Source organism: Lissotriton helveticus, chromosome 12 (assembly GCF_964261635.1).
Source record: "Lissotriton helveticus chromosome 12, aLisHel1.1, whole genome shotgun sequence".
Lineage (NCBI taxonomy): Eukaryota > Metazoa > Chordata > Amphibia > Caudata > Salamandridae > Lissotriton > Lissotriton helveticus.
In genome coordinates this window covers 818,780,648-818,804,328 of record NC_136073.1, presented here as the reverse complement: position 1 = coordinate 818,804,328, position 23,681 = coordinate 818,780,648, and the positions used below count along the sequence as shown (strand labels likewise).

Below are 23,681 nucleotides of genomic sequence, written 5' to 3'. Positions count from 1 at the left end.
TTAACAGCCTGCTCCACAATTATACAAATTATTTGGTACCCACTATACAGATTCTGCAAATCTAATACAAGAGACAATGTGCTGTGCTTTTTCTTATTAAACTGTTATATCTAAAAGAAAGATCAAAGCTAGGAAGGGTTGAGTACTGCTACTCTTATACCTGTTCATGGATTGATGTGCTGTTCTGAGCTAACTAAGGCTTGACACCTGCACACAGTGTTCACTGCTTCAAGGTATGGCCACTGGCGCGTGTTGACATTTTTCCACATAGGTTATTGAAGTTTAGGCAGAAGAGAACATTTAAAGACAAGTCTTACAGCAGAGGAGATAAACTGTTGGACCCATGAGCATGTGAGCTTTTCATTAAGAACAGTTAGAGGTCAGAAATAAATATCAGAGAAACACTGCTTACAGAAGCAGGTAAGTAAAACCAAAGACAAAACGTGTTGAGACTCCAAAAGTTTGCCTTGGGAAGTGAATGAGTGAGAGAAGCTTGTAATATGCTGTGGCCGGGACACATGTACCCACATCAGAAACAGCAAATAAAACAGCAGTAATTGGTGCTGTGATGTCAAACACCGAACAAATCAAATAGTAAGGAAATAGGATTGAGGACATTGGCATGGGCTATTGATGTCCACCAATCCTCTTGTGTATCGAAGGCCAACAGCTAACCGTACATGTGTCACATGCACTACTGCTTTCTAGCATACCAAGTAGCACAAAATATGTTTTACTCCCTCTTGTACTTTGGTAAGAGCAACCTGCATACTTACATCCCAGGCATCAAGGGAAAGACTCGAGCCACATTGTTTCTTAGGCCAACTCAATAATGTGGCACAGATCGAAAGTGGTCTCTTTGACTTCTCCATATCTTTAAGAAAACAAGAATTACAATTGGAAGACTTGGTTTGAACGAATTGCCCGCTGTAGCTAAACAATTTTATCCAATTCCTTGGTTGACAAAAATGTCTAAATAATTGAACAGAGAATGGCTTCTCTTGATACAAAACATTCCTTTTTAAATTTGTATTTATTAACAATATCAAGAAAAAAAAAACCTCTCTTACAGCCATTCGATTGCTAACCTCGGTAGAGAATAATATGCACTGTGGTATTAGAGTAACCGGACTGGGACATGCAGAGCCAATCACTTAGTAGCCTTGGAATGCTGGAGTGTCATTTTTTGTCGTCTTCTTTCTTTTCCTTCTTGGTGTCTTTGCTTGTTTGTGAGGCTAGGGAGCCCATGGCATTACGGATGGCTTCGTTGTTTGGGTCCACGCCAGGAAGGTTTTCAAGTACACTCTGCAGGAACTCTGGGTCCTGCATCACATCATACTCTTCCTCATCCTGAAAGAAAAAACGACCTTTTGAGTGGTTCAGAATGAATACAACTGAAGAGTCCTGCCATGGAGCCCTAAAGATCTTGGTGAAGGAGAATTCCCTGTATGCAGTGACTAACACTACTCCATGAACACAGCTTGGCAGACTGAGATACTTTCTAAAGTACAGGTAATCTGCAATGGCCTTTTTCCATATGTGCACAATGGTTTACCAAGTATACTACATGTTCATGTGATTAGGATTCAAAATCAAGCACAGAGCATGGGAGCTGGTATATGTTCTCATGTGTACGCATGGAGGCAGTTTCTGCTAGTGTATGGGTGCATGAACAGGTCATAGGGCGGGGATACTTCACGATACACAGATCATTGGAGGCACAAAAAAATTCAACACTATAAAAACATGGTGCAAACAGTTTAGATGAGGGGTTCCTCATGGCAGGTAAGCAACTTCAACCGCAGTTCAGGAAAGAAACCTGGCTACTTTCCCTTTCGATCTAGCATAATGCCGCTATCGACTCACATATCTGTAAATTCCAATCCATCAAACAAACAAAAAAAGCAGGCTGAATAGGAGACACTCATTTACTGCTTATGTGGGGAAGGGCCAGTCAAAGTACCTGCTGCTGTTTGTTCGGCCAATGCTGTGGCTGCTCCTAGGTCTATCGCAAGCGGATAAAATGCACAACTGTTGCACCATGACCAAGTCATGGAAGTGGCATCAGGTTTTTCAATAGACCAAGCAAACTGATTACAACAATCAATAGCAAACTGAACTCAATACAAGGTTATCAAAGAGTGTAGTGTTGAACAACACCGACGATTAACAGAAGCCAAAACTGTTTATTGGAAAGATCTATGCAGTTACCTTTGAAGGCTCAGATGTGTCCATGGCAGCACCACTGTCAAGATCAGCAGACTCTCCTGGTACACACTCTACATTAACAAAAGAAAATGCCGTCTTATTTAGAAAATGACATACACAGATTAGTTTCAGCTTTAGGAGCTTCTGATAACCAAGGTAAATCTAACTGGTAATGTAGAAACTGAAAAGCTTAAACATTTCTGTTATTTGATTTTGCACCAGTAAGAACCAGTAACAAGTTTAAAGTATCACTAAGAGCCCCATAGAATATTAAAAAAAAAAAATTAAAAGGACATTTTTTTTGCTTGCGCTACATAAGTACAATAATACAAAACTGAAACCTATAATCCAAAAACGTAAAAGCTAACAAGATATAAACTAAAAATTACTTTGATGTTGGCTGCAGTATTCTTAGTCGTTTCTTTCCCTACTAAATAGAACAAGCACTAGCATAGAGAAGGTGTGGTCCACATCGCTGCTGTATAAATCTTGCAATGGAACACACCATGAATAAATAAATAAATTGAAAAGTCTCAGAAACAGCCTCCCATCAGGAGACTTAATTACACAAGGGCCTATCCATACAATCCTAGTGGTCACAATTTTGTTGCCTGGGGTAAGTGCATCATATTTTTTAAATTGCCTAAATGACACTCTAGGTTGAATTGAGTGCTCATGGAAGGTGCTTGCACTGTAAATTATTACCTCCAATGGCAAACCTCCGATACCATTACATTCTCCTCAAAGATAATGAAGAATTATGTAAGATCAAAGTCGACAGATGGAATCCTAATGCTGCACAGTATTTTATCTTTAATCTGGACAGATTAACCACAGACTGACCACGTGCAAGGAGATCATGTCCAGAAACTGGCCCTCAGTTCAAATGTAAAAATTGAGCATTATTCCTATGCTTTTTGTGAGAACCATAAAGTCCTTGAACTTGAACCCGGCGCATTTTCTCGTACACCTCAATAAAAATTGGGGCACGGCCCTTCCTGGCGGGCTGGCTTTAGAAATATGTGGTCCTGAGTGATGCCAGAATCTCACCTAGCAAGAAGAAAGCCTCTATCCTACTGGAACTTCGGGCTCTCTGATAATCTGGACATGGGAGCTACATCACAAGGAAAGAGAAGGATTTTTTGGCACAGTCCTGGATGAAGGAAACCAACACAGTAGAAGATGAATGATGCTAATTTTGTAACTGCCCAACCAGCATTACAGCATTCAAAAGCTTCAGATGGTGGCTAAGATGCTTGCTTAGATGTGAAAGTGGAAACGCAGCTCAAAGACTTTGCTGTTACCACTAATGTTCACCTTTTTCCAACACTTTGTACGTGGCGGAGGAAACTGTCAAACATCAATCCACAACCTCATCTCACCTGTTCAGTATGCAAGGAGGAAATGCCCAGCCAAGCATTTCGGTGCATGCAGACAGAGAAGCTAATGGCCCTATAAATACAGTCAATGGAATAATTGCTCATATCAAGTGACTGATTGGCAACCTTTTTGTCTAGCTGAAAGCCATAAAGAGGACTCTTGTGCTGCATTTGATGAAGAAGATTTCACAGATATGTCCAAATTGTCCCTGTTCAGCAGGTTATGATATGCATAACAACAAAGGCATTATACTGGAGGATTAATGTAAGATCTAGATGTACTTGTTTTCCTTTACTCTCCCACGGCATAGCCTATTTTCAGAGCAGAGGAGGCGTAGGAGCTGGACATCAGCTCCTACAAGGGTAGCAGTTAAAACTAAAGAATCAGATGGAAGACTACCTCGTACCACAAGAGGTTTCTCCTCCTGAGTTTGATACATCTTGCCTAACACCCTTAGGAAACATGTCCAAATCAGTCAGAGTTCACCAAGATCCAGCTTGCTGTATTATATGAGGCTATCAGAGCCAAACCTGGTGTGGGGGACTAGAATGTGAGGGTCTAGAACATAAGGCTAGTAACTGCAAGTTTCAATTGTGGTAAGAAACCCGCACTGCCTGTGGTGGAGGGCTCTTCTGGCGAGCGGTCGGCGACCTGCGACTGGCAATTGGGGGACCGTGTTTCCAGCGCCCGGTCCAGACGAAGAACGTGGCCGCCATCTTGTGATTCGCAACAGCGGCGCCCACGGCTACCACCGCGAGGCCCTAGCAGCCGCGACACTCTATGGCAGTTCTCCGCGGCCGGCTCTACATGCTGCTGGACCCTGAGGGGCCTCCCTGCACGACGCTGCGGGCCCACGGGGGTGTCCTGTGTCCATTGATGATGTTACGAAGCTAGGATCCCTGCTCGTGACGCAGCGACCTCTGAGGCCCCGGGGCTGTGGTTCATCTGGCTGCCTGGTGAGTGAGGTCCTGACCTTCTGCTTTGGGCCCTTGTTACATTTGCGGAGTGGCTGCACTGTGCACACCTGGGATGCAGGACTCTGGTGCCTCTTGTGGGGGTGTGTAGGAGGGCTGGACTCTACCCCCCCCCCTCGATCTTCTTCATCGCCTAGAGCACACTACTTAGACTGCTACTCAGATGTGGACCCTATGAGCGGTCTTGCTCCATGCATTAATCTGGCCTCTTGCTCTTGCGGATTGAGGTCAGTGATGTTCTGGGGCTGTTAAAAGTTGATTAGGCCCTGAGAAGCGACGGGCCCTTTTGCCTGCTCTCGCCCATATCTTTGCTACAGGTTCTGCAACCAGTGCTTAGTAAGGTAGTAGCCTTGCCCCTCAGGCCTACACAGCCACTACTCCTATTTGGAGGCGTCTTCTGCTCATACTGGTGGTGTTATTTATCCTTCTTGTGAGTGGCTTGCTTTTGTGCTCTGGGGCACGCAGGGTCTTGGTTGGATCCCTCTACCATAACTCCTCTATGGGAGCGCTGCTGCCTGGAGGGCCATGCCACGCAACAAGGCAGGCAAAGAGGCTACACTGTCCCTAAAAGAGGATCCTGTCACCTCGTTGTGGAGCAAAGCTGGTCCCACGGCCTCTGCATCTATGGCGTCCTCATCAGAAAGCCACGACGATCCTCTCACCCGACCTATTATGACGCAATTTCTGCATGAAATTAAAACTGAAATTGGATCTCTTAAATCTGAAGGCCAGACTTTTTATTAAAGAAATCAGAAAGGAGGTAACAGACATTGGGGAGAGGGCAGATGACCTTGAAAAAACAGTAGACACCTGTACCGAAGACTAGCAACAGCTCTGGCAGTGCCCAGCCCAGATCCCCATCCTGACAGCGGAGTCCGAGCACTACGTCTGATGCCCGGTGGAGCTGCTCTGTTCAGCTATTGAGGAGATCGACCTTGGTTCATCCCCTGACCGTCACCTACCCAGCCGGACTTTGGGCACAGTTTTTTCTCCCCATCTTACCCAAATCCCCCCGTCCATCGTATTTCTGTGACGCTGCCTTTTCTTTGTCTCCTATCTACATGTTCCTATTCAGCATTCTTTCGTTCTTGGTCTACTTCCTTGCTCCTATCCCCTCTCACCAGAATCTTTCCCCTTGCCCGCTTCACCGCCTAGCCCCCTGTCCTTTTGTGCCCTTTGACTAAGCAGTCCTTCTCCCCTTTTTGGGGATATATCCAAGACATATACGATGGAGTCTCCGCATACCCGCTGAGAGAGTCCACAGCGCCAAGGGAGCCACACATATGAGGTATTGAATGGCACCCCTTGCCAAAGCACTCCCTCTCCCCTTTTTGGGGAAGGATCCAGTAAAGTAGGCCTTGGAGTTTCAGAGACCCCTCTGAGAGAGTCCACTGCGCTTAGGGAGCCTCTCGAAACTGAGATGGGGAAATGATACCACTCCCCCGGGGTTCACAGCTTACTGGACTTTGGGCGCAGCTTTGACTCGCCTACCGGTTTGTGTCCCTGTCACCCTCCCCCTCCTCTTGCCTTGCCTCTAATCCTCCCCTCTTCTTTCCCTCCTCCACTCTCTGTCTACTTCCCCTGCTCCTACCCCCCCATTCCCTGGAATATCTCCCCTTGCCTGCTTTCGCCACCTAGCCCCCTGTCCTTTTGTGCCCTTTGACTAAGCACTCCTTCTCCCCTTTTTGGGGAAAGATCCAAGTTATATACGCTGGAGCCTCAGAATACCCGCTGGAAGAGAGTCCACGGCGCCAAAGGAGCCACTTACAATTGAGGTATGGTATGGCACCCCTTGCCAAAGCACTCCCTTTCTTTTCCCCTTTTTGGGGAAGGATCCAGTAAATAGGCCTGGAGTCTCAGAGACCCCTCTGAGAGAGTCCACTGTGCTTAGGGAGACTCTCGCGACAGAGATGGGGAAATGATACCACTCCCCCTGGAATCACAGCTTCTGGACTTTGGGCGCAGCTTTGACTCACCTACCAGTTTGTGTCCCTGTCACCCTCCCCCTCCTCTTGCCATGACGTGTCCCTAACCCTCCCCTCCTCCACTCTCGGTCTACTTCCCCTGCTCTTACCCCCCCCCCACTCCCCAGAATATCTCCCCTTGCCAGCTTTTCCCCCTACCTATATGTTCCTTTTTGTTTGTCTCAACATTACTTGTAACTAAAATTGCCATGCTCTAATAACTGTGTAACCTTGGTAAAGCTGTAACCTGCAATTTGTCAGATACCCATGTAAAGCGCTCCGATACCTCTGGGTCTAGCCAGCGCTATATTGAATATGCTACTTACCAGTATGCATCTGTTCTTGGCATTTTGGAAGAATGCAGGCAAGTCAATAGTTTGGTTGAGATGAAACTGTGACACCACCTTCGGAAGGAATTTGGGGTTAGTACGTAGTACCACCCTATTTGTATGAATTTGTATGAATGGCTCTTGGATTGTGAGCGCTTGCAGCTCACTGACACGTCTCAGTGAAGTGATAGCAATAAGGAAAGCCACTTTCCATGTTAGGAACTGGAGTTCACACGAGTGCAGTGGCTCAAAAGGTGGTCCCATCAGCCTGGTGAGGACCACATTGAGGTTCCACACCGGAGCTGGCGGTGTTCTTGGGGGAATGACTCGTTTCAGACCTTCAAGGAAGGCCTTAATGGCAGGCACTCTGAAGACAGAGAGATGTTGCCTGTTCTGAAGATAAGCTGCTATGGCGGATAGATGTATCCGAATGGAAGTGTAGGCTAGATTGCACTTGTAAAGATGTAACAGATAGCAAATGATGTTAGGGATAGATGCATCTAGCGGGTTTATGTTATTGGCTGTACAGTGAATGACGAAACGCTTCCATTTCGCAGCATAGCATGCTCTGGTAGTCGGCTTCCTTGCCTCCTTGATGATGTCCATGCATTCTGGAGGCAGGTGAAGGTAGCCAAACTCTAGGACTTCAGGAGCCAGATCGCCAGGTTGAGCTGTTGCGGATCTGGATGCTGAATGTCTCCATGGTTCTGCGTCAAAAGCCTGGGCGTTAGGCGCAGCCTTTGATGCGGCACCACCGAGAGTTCCAGAAACGTGGTGTACCATGCTTGGCGTGCCCACGTTGGAGCAACTAGGATGAGTGTCACCGAGTGCTGCCTTAGTTTTCTTGCCACTAGCGGTATTAGAGGTGCTGGTGGAAAAGCGTACGCAAATTTGCCTGACCAGTTCATCCATATCGCATTCCCCTGCGACTGTGGGTGAGGGAACCTGGCGGCAAAGTGTTGGCATTTTGCGTTTTCGTTTGTGGCAAACAGGTCTATCTCCGGATGACCCCACTGCTGGAAGTACGGGCGGAGTACTGATGGATGTAACTCCCACTCGTGCATTTGATGGCTGTATCTGCTGAGCAGATCCGCCATCTGATTGTCCTTGCCCGGGAGGTGTTCTGCCATGAGGAAAATGTTCCTCTGAATGGCCCACTTCCACATGCTCTGAGCCAGATGAGACAGCTGCGGTGAGTGGGTGCCTCCCTGCTTTTGAATGTAGTACATCGCTGTCATGTTGTCCGTCCGGACTAACACCACTTTGTTGCACAGATGTACATTGAAGGACTTGAGCGCCATGAAGATCGCCATCAGTTCCAGATAGTTGATGTGCATCTTCTGTTGCTGCGTCGTCCATAGTCCCTGCACTGTGTAAGTGAGCAGATGAGCTCCCCATCCCTGGAGAGATGCGTCCGTAGTCAGGATAATCTGTGGCACTGGCTCTTGGAACAGTCGGCCCTTGCAAAGGTTGTGTGGATTCCACCAATGCAGAGAGTTGTACGCCCGACTGGTAACCAACACTAGGTCTGTCAATTGTCCCTGAGCCTGTGTCCACTGATTTGCTAAGCACTCCTGGAGCGGACGCATATGTAACCTTGCGTGAGGGACTATGAAGATGCAGGAGGCCATCATGCCAATCAACTGCATGAATACTCTCGCTGGAAGCGAGTGTTGTGGTCTGAACCTTTGGATTAGAGACAGCATGCTGTCTATCCTGACCTTGTTTGGCTGAGCCATGGCTGTCAGGGTATTTATCGTCGCGCCCAGAAACTGCCGCACATGTGCTGGTTGAAGGTGCGACTTTGGGTAGTTCAGCGAGAAGCCCAGATTGTGAAAGAGGTGAATGGTAGTCGACATGTCCGTGGCGCACTGTTGTTCCGACTTGGCTTGAACGAGCCAGTCGTCTAGGTAGGGGTAGACACGGATGTTCTGCCTCCTGAGGTGCGCCGCAACCGTCGCCAGACACTTGGTAAATACTCTTGGGGCGGTGGTCACTCCGAAGGGTAGGACTTTGAACTGATAATGCCTGCCTTGGATAGTGAACCTGAGATACTTCCTGTGGGACGGGTGTAGTGGTATGTGGAAATAAGCATCCTTGAGGTCTAAGGTTGCCAAGAAGTCCCCTTGGTTCAGCAAGGGAAGAATCTGTTGCAGTGTAAGCATATGGAAATGTTCTGATAGTATATACAGGTTGAGGGGACGCAGATCTAGAATGGGTCTGAGAGATCCGTCCTTCTTTGGAATAAGGAAGTACAGGGAATAGACCCCTGTGCCTTCCTCCTCCACTGGCACGAGCTCGATTGCGCCTTTTTGCAGCATCACCACTACTTCTTGCTGCAATAAGTGCAAGTGCTCTGCGGACATAGGCCGTTGCCTTGGTGGAATGTTGGGTGGAGTGGACTTTAACTCTAGACAATAACCGTACTGGACAAGTTGTTGTACCCACCTGTCTGTGGTGATGTTTGTCCAGACTGGCAGGAACTGCTGGAGTCTCCCCCCGACAGGTGTTAAATGGTCGGGGGGCAGTGACAGAGAGTCACTGTTTGTTTGGCGCAGAGGAACGGGAGTTGTTGTTTCCTCTGCCACGTCCTCTGGTGCTGTTTCCTCGATAACCCCCTTTATTCTGCTTGGGGTACGAGGACTGTGCTCCACCTCTAGTGAACTGTGATTGTTGACCCATCTGTCCTCGGGTGACTCCACGTGCACCTGAGCGACGAAAAGTGTTGCCCCGGAATTGTTGTGACTGAAGGGCCCCCATAGACTTAGCTGTTTCGTTGTCTTTCTTAATCTTTTCGAGGGTGGTGTCAACATCGGGACCAAACAGTCTATCAGGATTGACGGGCTGATTGAGTATGGTCGTTTGAATGTCTGGCTTAAACCCGGATATGCGTAGCCACGCCTGTCGTCTCAGCATGACGCTAGTGTTAACAGCCCTAGCTGCTGTGTCTGCGGCATCAAGTGCACACTTTATTGCTGCGTTGGAGATGAGTTTTCCCTCCTCAATAAGCAGTGTGGCACCCTCTTGAAACTGCGTAGGCAGGTGTTGTAAAAGTTGCTCTAGGGTGTCGTAATGCGCCCTATCATAACGTGCCAATAGCGCCTGTGTGTTCGCAATACGCCAGAAATTGGCAGCCTGCGCAGCTACTCTTTTGCCCCCTGCCTCAAGCACTTTAGACTCCTTGTCTGGGGGAGGAGCTTCACCCGTTGTCTGGGAGTTTGCCCGTTTGCGTGCATTTGCGACCACAAGAGAGTCTAGTGGCAACTGTCCCCGAATGTATGCAGGGTCTGCAGGTGCTGGTCTGTATTTCTTCTCAATGCGTGGATTGACCACCCTCGCCCTGGTACGCTCTTTGAAGATTTCCGCAGCATGCTTAAGGACACCTTTGAGCATAGGAAGTGTCTTGACTGTCCTTTCAGAGACTGAAAAAGTGTCAAACAGAAAATCTTCCTCTACTGGGTCAGCATGCATGTCCACATCATGATTAGCAGCTGCCCGTTCAATGAGTGCATGAAATCCTGCAGAGTCTTCTGTTGGGGATGCACGTGCACTGAAAGGCTGTGAGTCTTGTCCCACATTTTGGATTCCTTGGTCACCTATGTCGTCATAGGAATCCTGTTGTGCATCGGGCTCATTGATGGGGAAAGTGTACTGGTCATCTTGTCCATATTCTTCTCCTTCAGAGTGGTCAGGGGAAGGTGTTGGGCTCCTTCTAGGAGGAGGCTGGATAGGTTCGATCAGGGCTGGAGTGTCCTGTGCAAGCCTTTTCTTTTTAAGTGGGATAACATAGGAGTCCACTGGCTGGGAAGTGATCTTCCTCTTGTAAAGGGTCAACTTGCCCGTGTCCGCGTCGATAAAGCGTTCCGAGTCGTCTCCTGAGTCGAGTTGTCGACCCAATACTCCAGCAGGCGTGGCCGAGTCCGATGTCTTTGGCGCCGTCTTTGGCGCAAAGGCCTTTGGTGCCTCCTTTGGCGGCAGAATGAAGAGAAGTTTGCCAGTAGGCTTTACTGGCATGTCCATCGTCTTCTGGTGCGACGGCGCCGGAGCCGACGTCGCAGAAGCCTTATCCCGTATTCTTTGAAGTGAAGTGGCGATGAGGGATGCGTCACTCACAGCGGCACTTGGCGCCGACGAGGACTTCACCTTGCCTTCGGTTCCGACGTCTTGTGGGCCCTTCGGAACCTTAGACGTCGATGCTGCAGCTGTAGACACAGAGTCCTTGGACCGATGTGTTGAGCCTCCGCCCTTCGATCCGTGTGATTTTGCAGACTCCGTCTCAACTACGCGTCCGACTAACGACGTCCCCGTCGGTACCGGAATCTTGTTGCTGACTTTGGCGGACTTTGACGGCGTCGTCTCGGTCGACCCGTGCCGGACGACTTTCTTAGAGGAGGCCTCCTCTGCGGACGACTTCGGCACTGTCGGTTCGACAGTTTTCTTCGACTTCTGTGGACCGGAGGCCGACGGAGTCGATGAGGTAGCAGGCTTTGGTGGTTTTGGTTGAACGACCGCCATCTTAGGTGCACTCGAAGCCGTTAGTTTCAGTTTCGTTTTTGGGTCGGCCATTTTAGGAGCAGTCGATACCGAAGGTGTCAGTTTCGGTTTTGATACGGGCTGCGTAGCAAGTATGTCCGTGGCCGGGCCTGAAGGCGGGGCCGTGGCTTGCGGTACAGGGTCTTGGGTAAGGCCGAGTGGCGATCCCGTGACCCGAGCCTGATCCGCATAAGTTTCGGGGCATAGCTCATCCCCTGAGCTATCTTCCGCGGCCCCATAAACTTCTTCGACGTCCCCTACCTCGTCGACGTATTCAAGGCCTTGATCCACGACCCGTCGTCGTCTTCCGGATCTGCCACGACCTCCGTCGCGGGCGGTGAGATTTCAAGATGATGGCTTAGGCCCTCTTCTTCCTGGTCGCCGAAGATGTTATCTGGAGCCGGGGCCGCTTGTCTGGCCTCAAGGCGCACCGCGCGCCGAAGCTTGAGCGTCTTCTTCGACCTGAATCTGGAGCAGGCCATGCAGCTGTCCTCGTCATGGTCTGGCGAGAGGCATTTGTTACAGACCGGGTGCACGTCGATATGTGGGTATTTGGACCCACAGACGGGACAGTATTTAATTGGGCTCCGCTCCATGTTGAAAAGTTGTCGTGTTGCGATGAGAAGGCCTTGATGTCCGAAGAGTGATACGACTCCGCAGATTCCGACTCAAAGAGACGGAAGAACTCGAGACCGTACGCAAACAATACCGACGTAATGAAACGAAGGCCTTTTGGCCTTAAAGAAGCTAGTTTTCTCGGTTCCGACAGAGAGACGTCGAGACCGCATCCGAACCCAATGGCGGAAAAAAACAATCTGGGGATGGAGCCGATGCCCATGCGCACTGTAGTCCAGGGGAGGAGCCACCTATCTCAGGATACTTCGATGACTCTTCCAGGACAACAATGTGCGATCATCCGGACCCAACACTAGGCGGCGATCTAATGCAAAAGATATGAATTTAGCAGCCCACATGCCTCGAACAAAACGTTTTTAAATAAAATGTAACATGTAAAACTGTCCAGCAGGTTATTTGTTGAGCAAACAGTCAGAGAAAGTTTCTGTGCACATGAACGCTGTTGTACTTCAGGCTTTCTACAATTCCTCAGTGTGCATGGTAAATGAAGCGATAGACCAAAACCACTTTAGTATAGAGATGGACCTTACAGCAGTCACAATTCTCAGAAAAGCGGGGATAACGGCAGCGGTGAGGTAAGGAAAACATGGAGTACAGATTTAGAACTGACAGCTGAATACGGAGAACCACTACAGGATGTGTTGACCTTGGGGTGCCTCTATTGGTAATGTGGGTAGAAGTATTGTTTTTAGTCTTCCACCATCTGAAAAAGGGGGGAAAGGAGACTGACAGAGCCCTCTCCTAGGAATGAGGGGCAAAAATGTATTTGGTCCAGAATTCTGGAAATCTTTCTTGAAAGAAAAGCAGTATTAACCCTTACCCAAAATATTATCGAATACGATACAGGACAAGATGGAAGAGAAAGACTCCTGCAGCAACCAAGAGATTTAGGACAATTAAAAAGTACAGAAGCAATCACTCGGACAAAAAGTCTTCTACGGAGAAGAAAGTACCACATTTGCAAAACACAGTGGAAGGACTTTGAAAGAAGAGAGATGGATAGGTGAAGATAGAGCCTGGAGTGTGTGGGCTCATTCAAGATTCAGTGACTAATTACACCGCAAGAAAGCCACCACACCTGCTTAGGCACTGAACCCCAAATTCTTAGGGCGAATCGGTTATGTTACAATAACCTACACCATAGCAACATAATATATTCTTCTTTTAAGGAACACTCAAGAAACAATTGTATAGTATCCAAAGTCCTATTTAAAAAAATGTCCTGCTTCCCATGTTATGCTGTTGAGTCAACTGAACAGAGTAAAAATAGCAACCACTAGAGAATTGACATCTACACTGACTTGGTCTTGAAAGCTTGGATACAGTTCAAGTGAACTTACTGATCTAAAGTACCTCCACTATTAGTTTCTATTTTGGAGTCAGTACTGATTTCCAAGTTGGCTTACACACTTACATGTGATTTGCCTTCAAATGAATTGTACGCTCTAGTGCTAAAACAAAAAAATTTGAGAAATATTTGCATTTTATTACTCCATCTCAGATATGTGAATCATCTGAAAGGGTCTGTGCTGGAGTGAAGGGGGGTGTATAGGTACGGGAACAGCAAAACAGGAGCAGCTGAAGACCTGCAAAGAGAACGCCTTTGAGAGTAGCTGTGAGGAAGCGAACCTACGCGTCAATGGTGTGAGAGGGTTGTTCCTTGAGATAAGCTTGGTTGTAACAAAACATACATTTATGCTTTAAGAGAAGGGTTTGGAAAAGGAATCAATCTTTTCCCCGTAACCAGATGTCCTTTATACAAAAATGAGAAATGAGGATTTGAACAGTTTTGTCATGCTCTCTCTTTAGACCAGCACTGATCCAAGATGGCAAGCTTTTAAGATATCAACCTAAATGAATGTGCATACACTGAATACTCAATAGTCATGAGCGATCCTGAAAGCCTGGCATGATTTCAGCCCTACAAAACCTATATTGGACACAAAAAATTAAGACATGTGCAGAGCACTATACTTGTTTTTCTAATTGTAATTTGAAGGCAAAAAAATCAGCACATTTTAAGATAGAACAAGAAAAGAACCAACTTCTCCATCTTGGTAGGAGAACAGTTTTGTTCTGCGTTTTGCTGAATTTAGAGGCAGTGCGCGATCGGACTACTCTAGTTCTTCTGAACCAGGAGAGCCACTGGTTAAGGAGCAAGGGGCAGAAAAGAAGCAAAGACTGGCTGTGTAAAATCTTTAGGTGCTGAACTCACCTGCCCCTTGAAGCGACATCTGCATGGCATATGCTATCTGCTCATCCTCCGTCATACTGCTGAAATCAGGCAGGCCAGGTCTTCCAGTCTCCTGCTGACCAATCGTCATTTTTAACAAGGCTTCTTCGGAATCTAGGGGAACACAAAGGCAGAACAAAGCAAGCTAAGACTAAGAACAGATAAGCAGCATAGGGATTCATCCCAGCAACTGACTTACTCAAGGATTCCACAGCAACAAAGAACTCAAAAAAATCAAGAGTCAAAGAACTGGTAATACAGTAGATAAGACTGTAAGATAGGACAATCAATTCGTAACTAAAGTCCTATCCCTTCCATTTAACGTCATGTGATCGATCAGTCACAAATCCTTCCTTGTGATCACAAAGCAAACCTCAGGTTTCACCAGCAATTGAAGAGCCTGTATCGTGCTCTTAAACACCTATACACCAAGTGTCCCTAATAAATCATCCCCCTCTGTATAAACCCACATGTGAAGGTAGTTTATCATTCAGAAGTCAATCATTCAATCTTCTTTTTAAAACAGCATGCTCACATTGATCCAATTGAAGGCATTCTGTTGCCACATAGGCAAATTTGGCAGAGGTAGTGTCAAAGGTCAGGGTGGCCAAACCAAACACAAACAACCACACTACGGAATAAAGTTGTTTTTCATGATTCGGGCTATTTTGTTGGTAGTCTAAAATCAAATCATTCTAAGACGAGTAGTTCCTTTGGGAAAACTTAAAAGTCTGAAACAGAACACAAAAATAACTAATCCAAAATTATCCACAGGCTGAAAACTAGGCTTCTTGCCTTCAGGAAGGTGGCTGACCTCAGCACGGCCTTGTTCATGATCAAGGCAGCAATTTCTGCTGGTGGACAGCAACCACTCATCCTCTCCCTGACTAATGACCCAACAAATACCAAGGACAAGTTCCAAAGATGCATGAAAGAGGTGGCTGTCTGGATGAACAACAGGTTTCTCAAACTGAACATTGACAAGATAGAAGTACTCATCTTCGGAAAAGGTAAGGACGCCCTCTGGAACAACAAATGGTGGCCACCTCAGATTGCCCGAACACCAAAACTCACCGAACACGCCCGCAACTTCAGCATCATCATCGACAGCCAGCTATCCATGAAGACGCAAGTCAGCGCCGTCTCCCCCACTTTCTTCCTCACCCTCTGAATGCTCAGGAAGGCCTTTAGACGGCTCCCACCCAACACCAGACAAACAGTCACGCAAGCTCTCGTCACCAGCAGACTAGACTACGGCAACGCCCTCTACGTAGGAAAAACTGCCCAATTCATGACAAAATTCCAGACTATCCAGAACACAGCAGCCAGACTCATTCTCGACCTCCAAAGACAGAAGCATATCAACCCCCCACCCCCAACCTCAGGAAAGTCAACCTGCTGTCAGTTGTGAAGAGATGCCAGTTCAAGCTGCTCACCCACGCCTACAAGGCACTACACATCGAAGGACCGGCATACCTCAACAATCAAACACATTTTCACCAACCCACAAGGAAACTTTGCTCCAAATCCCTCTCCCTAGCAGCCACTCGGCACATCCGCTGGACGAACAGTATAGGCCGTTCCTTCTGCCACTTGGGAGGCTAAGACCTGGAACAACACCCCCTGCACCTCGGTGCTTCACTATCGCTCCAACAGCTAAGGAAGGACGTCTAGACTTGGATGTTAAACCAAAAGGAGAATAGACCGCATGTTCTCCCAGCACCTTAAGACACTTAAGGGTGATGCAGCCTCACTCTACAAATCCTGATTGATTGATATCTGGGCTACTTCACAGCAAGGCCCAGTTAACCATGGTAATACTCAGGATTACCTTCTTTTTGATGTGCAGAACCAGCTACCATCCACAAGCACCTCCCCTCCCCCCCAAAAAAGCAATATACCTGGGCTGCAGCCAAAAACGGAACCATTCTCTAGTCCTCCTTGACCAAAGTATCCTGGAGAGTCACAGATGACCTGCCACACATGTGTGGTAGTCCCAGGTGAACTCCCGGAGCCCCTGGAGAAGGGATGCAGAGGGCTACCTTCAAGACAGACTGCGTGTCCTCCATCACCATCATCCCTCCCAGTTTGCCACTGATAGATTTGAGAGGATATTACTGCTTTAGCATTCTAACATGGCAGGTGTTGGGAGGGTTACTGGGGGAGGTGGAGATTTCACCATTCATTCAAGTGGAGGCACCAAGGCAGGACATTAGCACCACCCACCATCAAGGTGTAAAATCAAGGCTACAGTTTGTCTTAGCTAGGTTTCTCACCATCTGTTCCAGCAGCAGGGATGCCTGCCTCTGCCGCAGACACAGCAGCTGCACGGCGGGCCTCCTCTTCTTGTCTTTGCCTCTGCTCCTCCATAGAGACACGCAGCGCCTGCAGAGAAAAAGCCCCCCTTAATTTTAATTTCTGAGGCAGATGCCAAGTGACAATGAACACCTTCAAGGCACATTAGATTTAGATAAATTAGAGGTACGTTACATATAGATAAAGAAAACAGATGTGATTTGGCTTCAGTATGCAAAAAACACCTACATATCCTAGAGTCTGAACATTCAAGGCACACACAAGTGATAACTGCCTTGACATAGCTGGTGTGGATATCTCCTACCATTTGCATTGCTGGAATTGGGAAAAATGTACTCCGGGAACTCCTAAATAAGGGGTCACGGAATGGCAGAAGAGTGGTGCTACAGGGCGCAGCTTGGAAATCAGAGTCTGACAGTCAATCTACACATTTATTTTTTAATAAAAATCTGCTGCACAGAAATTGGCAACAAAGACATATGTGGCAGTAAATATGTTCTAGATTACATAATTGGCCAAAAAGAGTCTACATTTTAAGATATCTTACAGGGTTAAAACACCGGCTCCAGAGATCATTGTTAGTGGCTGCTCCTCCGCTAAGGGAGAGGAGCATCATCCCACTGCTTTGCAGCAGTAAAATAAAGGAAAAATAAAATAACTCAAGGTTAATATTATTTTATTTGTTCCCGCAGCAGCTTTGCGGGCAGCATGGGGCTGCTCTTCTGACGGAGGAGCGGGGGAGTAGTAAGCGCACTCTGTAAGTGCGAATGAATGTTTGGCCAGCTGTCTCGGCCGGCCAAACAGTCATGCACACTTTACATGTTCTCCACCCAGGCTGTATCACAGCCTGGGTGGAGAACATGCCTAGGCTCCCACTGCCTGTCTAAGTACTGAATCACGGCGCTCAGATCAATCACAACTTTGCATTGCAGTGTTGCGATTGGCTCTCGGGAGCATGGGTGCTTCATGTTCCGTTCGGGAGAGAAGTGGTGAGGAGGTATGTTTTCCCCCCACTTTTTACACCCCCACCACTGAATATAAAACGCTCAGGTGCTAATAACATCAACACTTATGTAATTACTCACAGACCGATACATCTTGCGTTCTTTCAATGCAAGCACATTTCTTACATTGGGGGTTGAACAAAGGTAAAACATGTTCTCAAAAACATACTTTCTCTTAAGCACTTATGAAGCGGTAACAATCTAAGTGCCTTCGTTTCTTCTATTGCATTGGTATCTAGGGGTTAGGCTCCAGGTGACTTCCAGACAGGATGATATAGGAACAAATGGCCCTGTACATCAGGCCTTTCTTTGGGTCCAGGTGACACTATAAATAATAAAGCCCCATCCCTGCCTGCACATCGTTGTACTGAACAGATTGGAGGCACTGTGCGAGAGCTGCTGAAAGGTGTCCTGGTGTTGGATAATGACAGCAGGACAAATTCAGCAGGTTTCCCTGGGATTCTGCTTTCCAGCACTGGCCATTTGTGAATGTGAACCTGGGCACCTGGCTCTTCTACAACTGTCATTGAGGATACCCATGACAATATTCTCAATCACTTTGCAAGTCACTAGAGACTAAGTTTGGTACTGTTCCAACACCAAAACGAACCCACAGAAATAGCTCCACAACAGTAACCCAAGCCAAGATCAGTCTGTAAATCGTAAGCTACTGGTAGCTTTACTACGTGCAGCGCAGTCTAATAAATTAGAGGTCTTTCCTTGTTTGAATTAATAGATAGTTACCAAGACTGACAAGCGTATATTTTAGACGAAAAGGTATATAGTTTCAGAATTCATAAAAACTGACGTAGAGAGACAAAATGGATTTCCAAAATATATTTAAAGCTGATATTTAAGAGATAAATCATGCGGTGTTGGGGGGGGGGGTCTTATTACTACTTGATTCTAGTGGCACTGAAGCAGTGGCTGCCTTATATTACTCATACATCGGCATTTCAAATGGATGTGGTTTTTTTTTACATTTCTGCTGGCAATTCTGCCTGGTGCACTCAGGTGACCAAGGCTGGTAATCTTGCATGGGGCGGCACTACTGTAATCTTGTCTGATGTCGTAAATATTTCAACACTAATAATAGTAGCCCGGGATGATTTTCATTCAACAAAAGTAACTCTTATTATGGAAAAGGTTATTTAATTCTACTACAATTCTATATATTTACTAGTGATTCATTTAATATTTCACACCACACCCGTTTGACATGCCCATCAATTGGGTAAACAAAACATTTAGACTAACTGATTGTTAACTTCTTACCTCTTTTCAAGGAAACCAACAACTAACCAGTTATCAGATAAGAATAAGCCTATCTAGCTTGTTGGCAGACTAGTGCACCAAGGACGAGTGAATTCTGATCGATACTCAACTTTTCCTCACAATAAGATCCTAAGATAACCCAATAAGTACATAAGTGACACTTTCTTGTTACTATTAGTTGAAGACCACTGCACTGGGAGCCAGCCATTCAAGTTCACGCGTGAACCAATACAGAGAAATATGCTGAACATAAACAGGTTTCTTGCTTGCAGCCTGAGTGGTTTGTGCAGACTCTCAACCCGCGTAGGTGCTGATCTGTCCAGACAACATTTCGGTCACTTACCAAAGCAAGCTCTGGGTCTGCACTGGGATCAACACCAAACTCAAAGTCACTGGCACCAAGACCGAGCATGGCCCCACCCTCGCCGGCTAGGATGGGGGAACTGATGAGTGCATCGGCCAGACTGGGCCCAGGTGGCACCGTGACTAAGTGAGAGCCAGTGCCATCTTTCCCATTCAGCGTATTGATGAAGGCTGTCAGCTTCTCTGTGTTGGACTCCTAAGGGCAACAAATATATTGAGCATTAGAACAAAGTTCTTTCCAAAAGATCACTTCACTGCTTAGATAATATTCAAAGTCTTCTGGAAGAATTTGGGGATAGTCTACTCCCTCCCACCACAAGGCTAGCAACGCATCCTGAATCTACAGCAACAAAAGGACAAGTCTCACAAATAACATAAAAGGCATGTTTGATCTAAACAATGCCCTAATGCAGGGCCACATCCAAGAGAATAAACCGCCAACAACCTGTTGTAGATAAGGTCCACAAAAAGTGGTAAAAACGAAATCTGGTACACCACTCGATTTCCCAATGACTAACCCCTTCTCACATTCACTCTTCAGCTCTCAAGCAAGTTATTCCCTTACTCCTTTCCTAAAGTCTTGATGCGCCATGAACAAAATGTACATTTATTACAAAGTCAATAATTATAAAGCCAATGTTTTTCGAAGCCCTATTAGAGGGCCCTCATAAATGCGGACTTATTATTGCCAGCAGATAAAAAGTACCAGGCTGCCAACTCAATCCACTGCTTTTTATAGAGCAACCAGAATGAAGCACACCCAGATTTTTGGCTTTTTCATTTGTCCCTTTGCCACTAAGGGACTGCCAAAAATCAAGGCGTTGTTACAAATTATTACGAATTAGGACAGTGATGTAGCTCCCCACTACAGTCTCTAGAGCCCCATCAACACACTAACCCAGTCGTATGGGAAGATTTACTTCTTAGCCCTAATCACATTTGAGCTAACTAGAGTTCAGGCGTTTTAAGTCAGAAAATGCCCAAAAAATATCCTAAAATCAGAGCTAGAACACAAAAGGTTTTCAAAGACTGAAATATTTCTAAAATATAACATGTGAACCACTTTAAACTTTGTGTGGCTCCAGAGTCCCTCCAAACATTATATTTGCCCAATTTGGGACTCTCACAAAATCAATAAGCAGCTTGGCGTCACATTTTGTTTATAAAATTGGAAGGCAAAAGGGAAGAGTGTTCTGCCTGGTAACTTAAGTAAATAATCCAACTCTTTCTTTTTAATTCCTTAAAATAATTAAAAGGTTTAAAGTACAGGACCCCTTTGGAAAATTGAGGCACAGAGTATTAAGGTCACGTCTCTCAAAAAGATAAATCAAGTGGTTTGTCACAACAGAAAAAGGCTGAATGTCAGTGAATATATTCTAGCCACCCCGCTTATCACATTTCATCCCATTTATCATTCTCCTCCAATGTACACTCAGAAGTGCTCTACTAATCAGAGCAAAATATACTTTCCTCCTCTCCGAAGTTTATGATGTCAACATTCACTTTCTCTTTCTTTAAACGTTTCGCCATCTTCACCAACTGCATAATAGACAGAGAAATAGAGAACAGTTATCTTTCCAGAGGCACAACATAACCGGATTCTCATTTCAGAACAGAGTAATAGGTACAGAATGTCATCCCGCTGGTTCCATGCCAAAATAATGAGCGTACAGAATAAACACCAACCAGAGTTAGAATTCAAGTAGAACACTAAGGAACCTCAATAGAGTGCAGATGGAAGTTCATAGACCCCTCAGACTGCGGTTTAAATCAAGGATATCTCCGCAATATACAACCAGCACACAGCAGATACAAACCAAAGTCATTTGTATTTAATACAGCATTTATAAAAAAAGCTTACTAGCTCTATTGGGGGGTGCTGAAGTACTTGCTCGTATGGGTAGCATGATACACTCTGTAGGTGTGTGGTTGGTAGTGTCTCGTCTTTGCTTTGATCCTATGTGTGAAGTGTTTGCATGTCCTTGTGTGATGACCACGGGTGTGCAGTTATCGTGTTATGGGACTCTGCGCTTAGCAGTGTGACGGACAAAGAAGTATGAGAGAGTGAGGTGCTTTGAACAGCTCTGCAGGCCCCTTTATGGAACTTCTTAGGACCATAATCCCCATAGCTTGTTACTTCAGTGGGATGTCCACTCTGAGATATTTTGTTTAACATTTATGGTCCTGAGAAGCAATAGCTTTGGGGAAGACATGCAGAAGACATTGGTTTGGGTGGAGCTTGTAATATCATTAGTTTGTATAAGAGGACTCACTGCTACTAATATCAATTCCCAGTGCAGGGAACAACACTTGTACAAACAAATCCCTAGGCAACTACTGATTTATTTAGCATTATGTAGAATAATTGCTAATTCAGTCTTAAGAAAGCCAGGCGTACACATAGAATAAAAGAATATTTTAGGTTTGTTTCTATCAAAATATTTCTTAAATCAATGATATTCTGGCAGATGCATCAACGTAGCCTTTTGCTATTCCTAAATAGCGATTTTTAAGGAATCACTATTTAGGAATAGCAAAAGCCTATGCATGTAGGAATCGCTATTAAAATAGCGATTCCTAAACATTCCTTAATTGCTACTCGCAAATTGCTAGTCGCAATTAAGGAATGCTGTACCATTCATTCCTATGGGCCTACAGGCCCATAGGAATTAATTGGAGATTGCATGAGCAATTTGCGAGTACCAGTAGGTACTCTCAAATTGCTCATGCAATTTCAAGGGTGTCAAAATGACACCCTGTTGCACCCCTGAAATTGATCTCTGCACATATGTTGCGCACACACACATGCCCTAAGGGCATGTGTGTGCGCAACATGAAACTTTGAAAAATGTACAAAAGTGCTTTTTTCAAAGTTTTAGCAAATTACCATGAAGATCAACTTCATGGTAATTTGCTACTCCTATTAGCGAATTCACAAGTTTTTACTTTCATGCATTGCATTTAAGGAATCTCAATTTGGGATTCCTTAAATGCAATCACAATTTAAGGAATCTCAATTTAGAGATTCCTTAAATTGCGATTTTTGCATTTGGGATGATGCATCCCAAATGAAAAAATACAAGTCGCAAAGGAGCAGATTCTGAGAATCTGCCCATTTGCGACCGGTATTTACTTTGATGCATATGCCTGATAGTGTACAATTACATAAAAAGTTAAAAACAGAATAATTCATGACAGAACTGCCGCTCGTCTACATAAACATACCATGGCCAAGTGTAGATTATACAGGTTCAAGGTGCAAATATAGTCTAATGCTATTTAATAGATGCAACTTTTACAATAATCAAGGCAATTTTCAAATAAAATCACATCTAATGGTTTACACGAATAGTTTGTTTTTTCACCCATTAATACAGAATATTTCAATGAGTATATCCGGTCTGAGAGACGATAAAGTGGCTTCGGTCATGGATAAATCTTCGTGGGCTCGAGTCATGATTTTAGAGATATTTTGATAGAATAAAAATATTTTCGGGTTTGTTTCTAGGTGTACACATGGGCTTAGTAATATCATCCCATAGCTAATCGTCTCAGTGAGAAGTCATAGTAAGTACTGTGTTGGAATCAACAGTGGTGAACAAAACAAAGTAATAAGCTACGCATCTCAAACACGTGCTGAACAATATTTTAAATTGAGTGGCACATAAGAACTTAGGAAACAAAGCTAGTTTTTCCCTTCTATAGTCACAAGGGATATAAGTATTGAGGCCGATTTCACCTTGATGGAGTGTACGTTCAAGAGATGAGGTGACAAAAACAAAATAAAACAAAAACTGATCTGAAACTTGATGAGGTGTAGGGCTTGAGAGGGATACAATGCTGAGTTGGGTCTGTTATCAGAACGGGCCAGGATTCTCAAGGTACAGAGCCTCAACAAAAAATGGTCATGGACTGATGTCCTCATTAGAGAAATGGATATTTCTGGAGAACTATGATAAATGTAACAGACTGGAGATGCATGTGAATTTGGGCTGGGTTAACAGAGTCCATGTGAAATCGAATACTTTTTTGAAATTGTTGGGAGGGGCAGGTGGTTTTGAGCCATAGTTGAAAGTTCAGCAGAGCGCTTGTGCGAAATTCCAAGCAAAATCTCCAGGTCGAATTGAATAGCACAATATAATTAGACTCATTATGCCAACCGTGGTAATGATTGCAATAGCAGTATGGTTTTGAGTCAATCTGAACCCATGTGGTTTGCACAGAAGTAACTTAACTAAAACCCTCAGGCCAGTCTTTGAAAGTGTTCCCCAAGATTTTAAAGATAAGTTAAATTAGAACACCTATGGTTGAGATGTCGTTGCTTATCATTAACACCACAAGTACTGCTCCTTAAACTATTCCTGAAGCCCTGGTGAGATCTCACATTTATTTGATAATAGTGTTGTGGTAGGACCCATTCTACTCCCTGCACATCGTCCCCATTGTTGAGATGCTCATTAAGCTAG

At 45.5% G+C, this 23,681-nt stretch overlaps 1 protein-coding gene across 2 annotated transcripts in view; it reads right to left on the bottom strand.

Moving 5' to 3' along the window:
* Nucleotides 1-1,014: 1,014 nt before the first annotated feature.
* PSMD4 (proteasome 26S subunit ubiquitin receptor, non-ATPase 4) overlaps nt 1,015-23,681 on the bottom strand; it is a 40,145-nt gene continuing 17,478 nt past the window's right edge. For both annotated transcript variants that reach the window (XM_078670437.1, XM_078670435.1), the window contains exons 5-10: nt 20,688-20,754; nt 19,196-19,413; nt 16,534-16,642; nt 14,240-14,371; nt 2,212-2,279; nt 1,015-1,350 (exon numbers count right to left, since the gene is read on the bottom strand). In XM_078670437.1, coding sequence (XP_078526563.1) covers nt 1,180-1,350; nt 2,212-2,279; nt 14,240-14,371; nt 16,534-16,642; nt 19,196-19,413; nt 20,688-20,754 — 765 coding nt within the window. In that variant the 3' untranslated portion in view covers nt 1,015-1,179. The remainder of the gene's footprint in view (nt 1,351-2,211; nt 2,280-14,239; nt 14,372-16,533; nt 16,643-19,195; nt 19,414-20,687; nt 20,755-23,681) is intronic.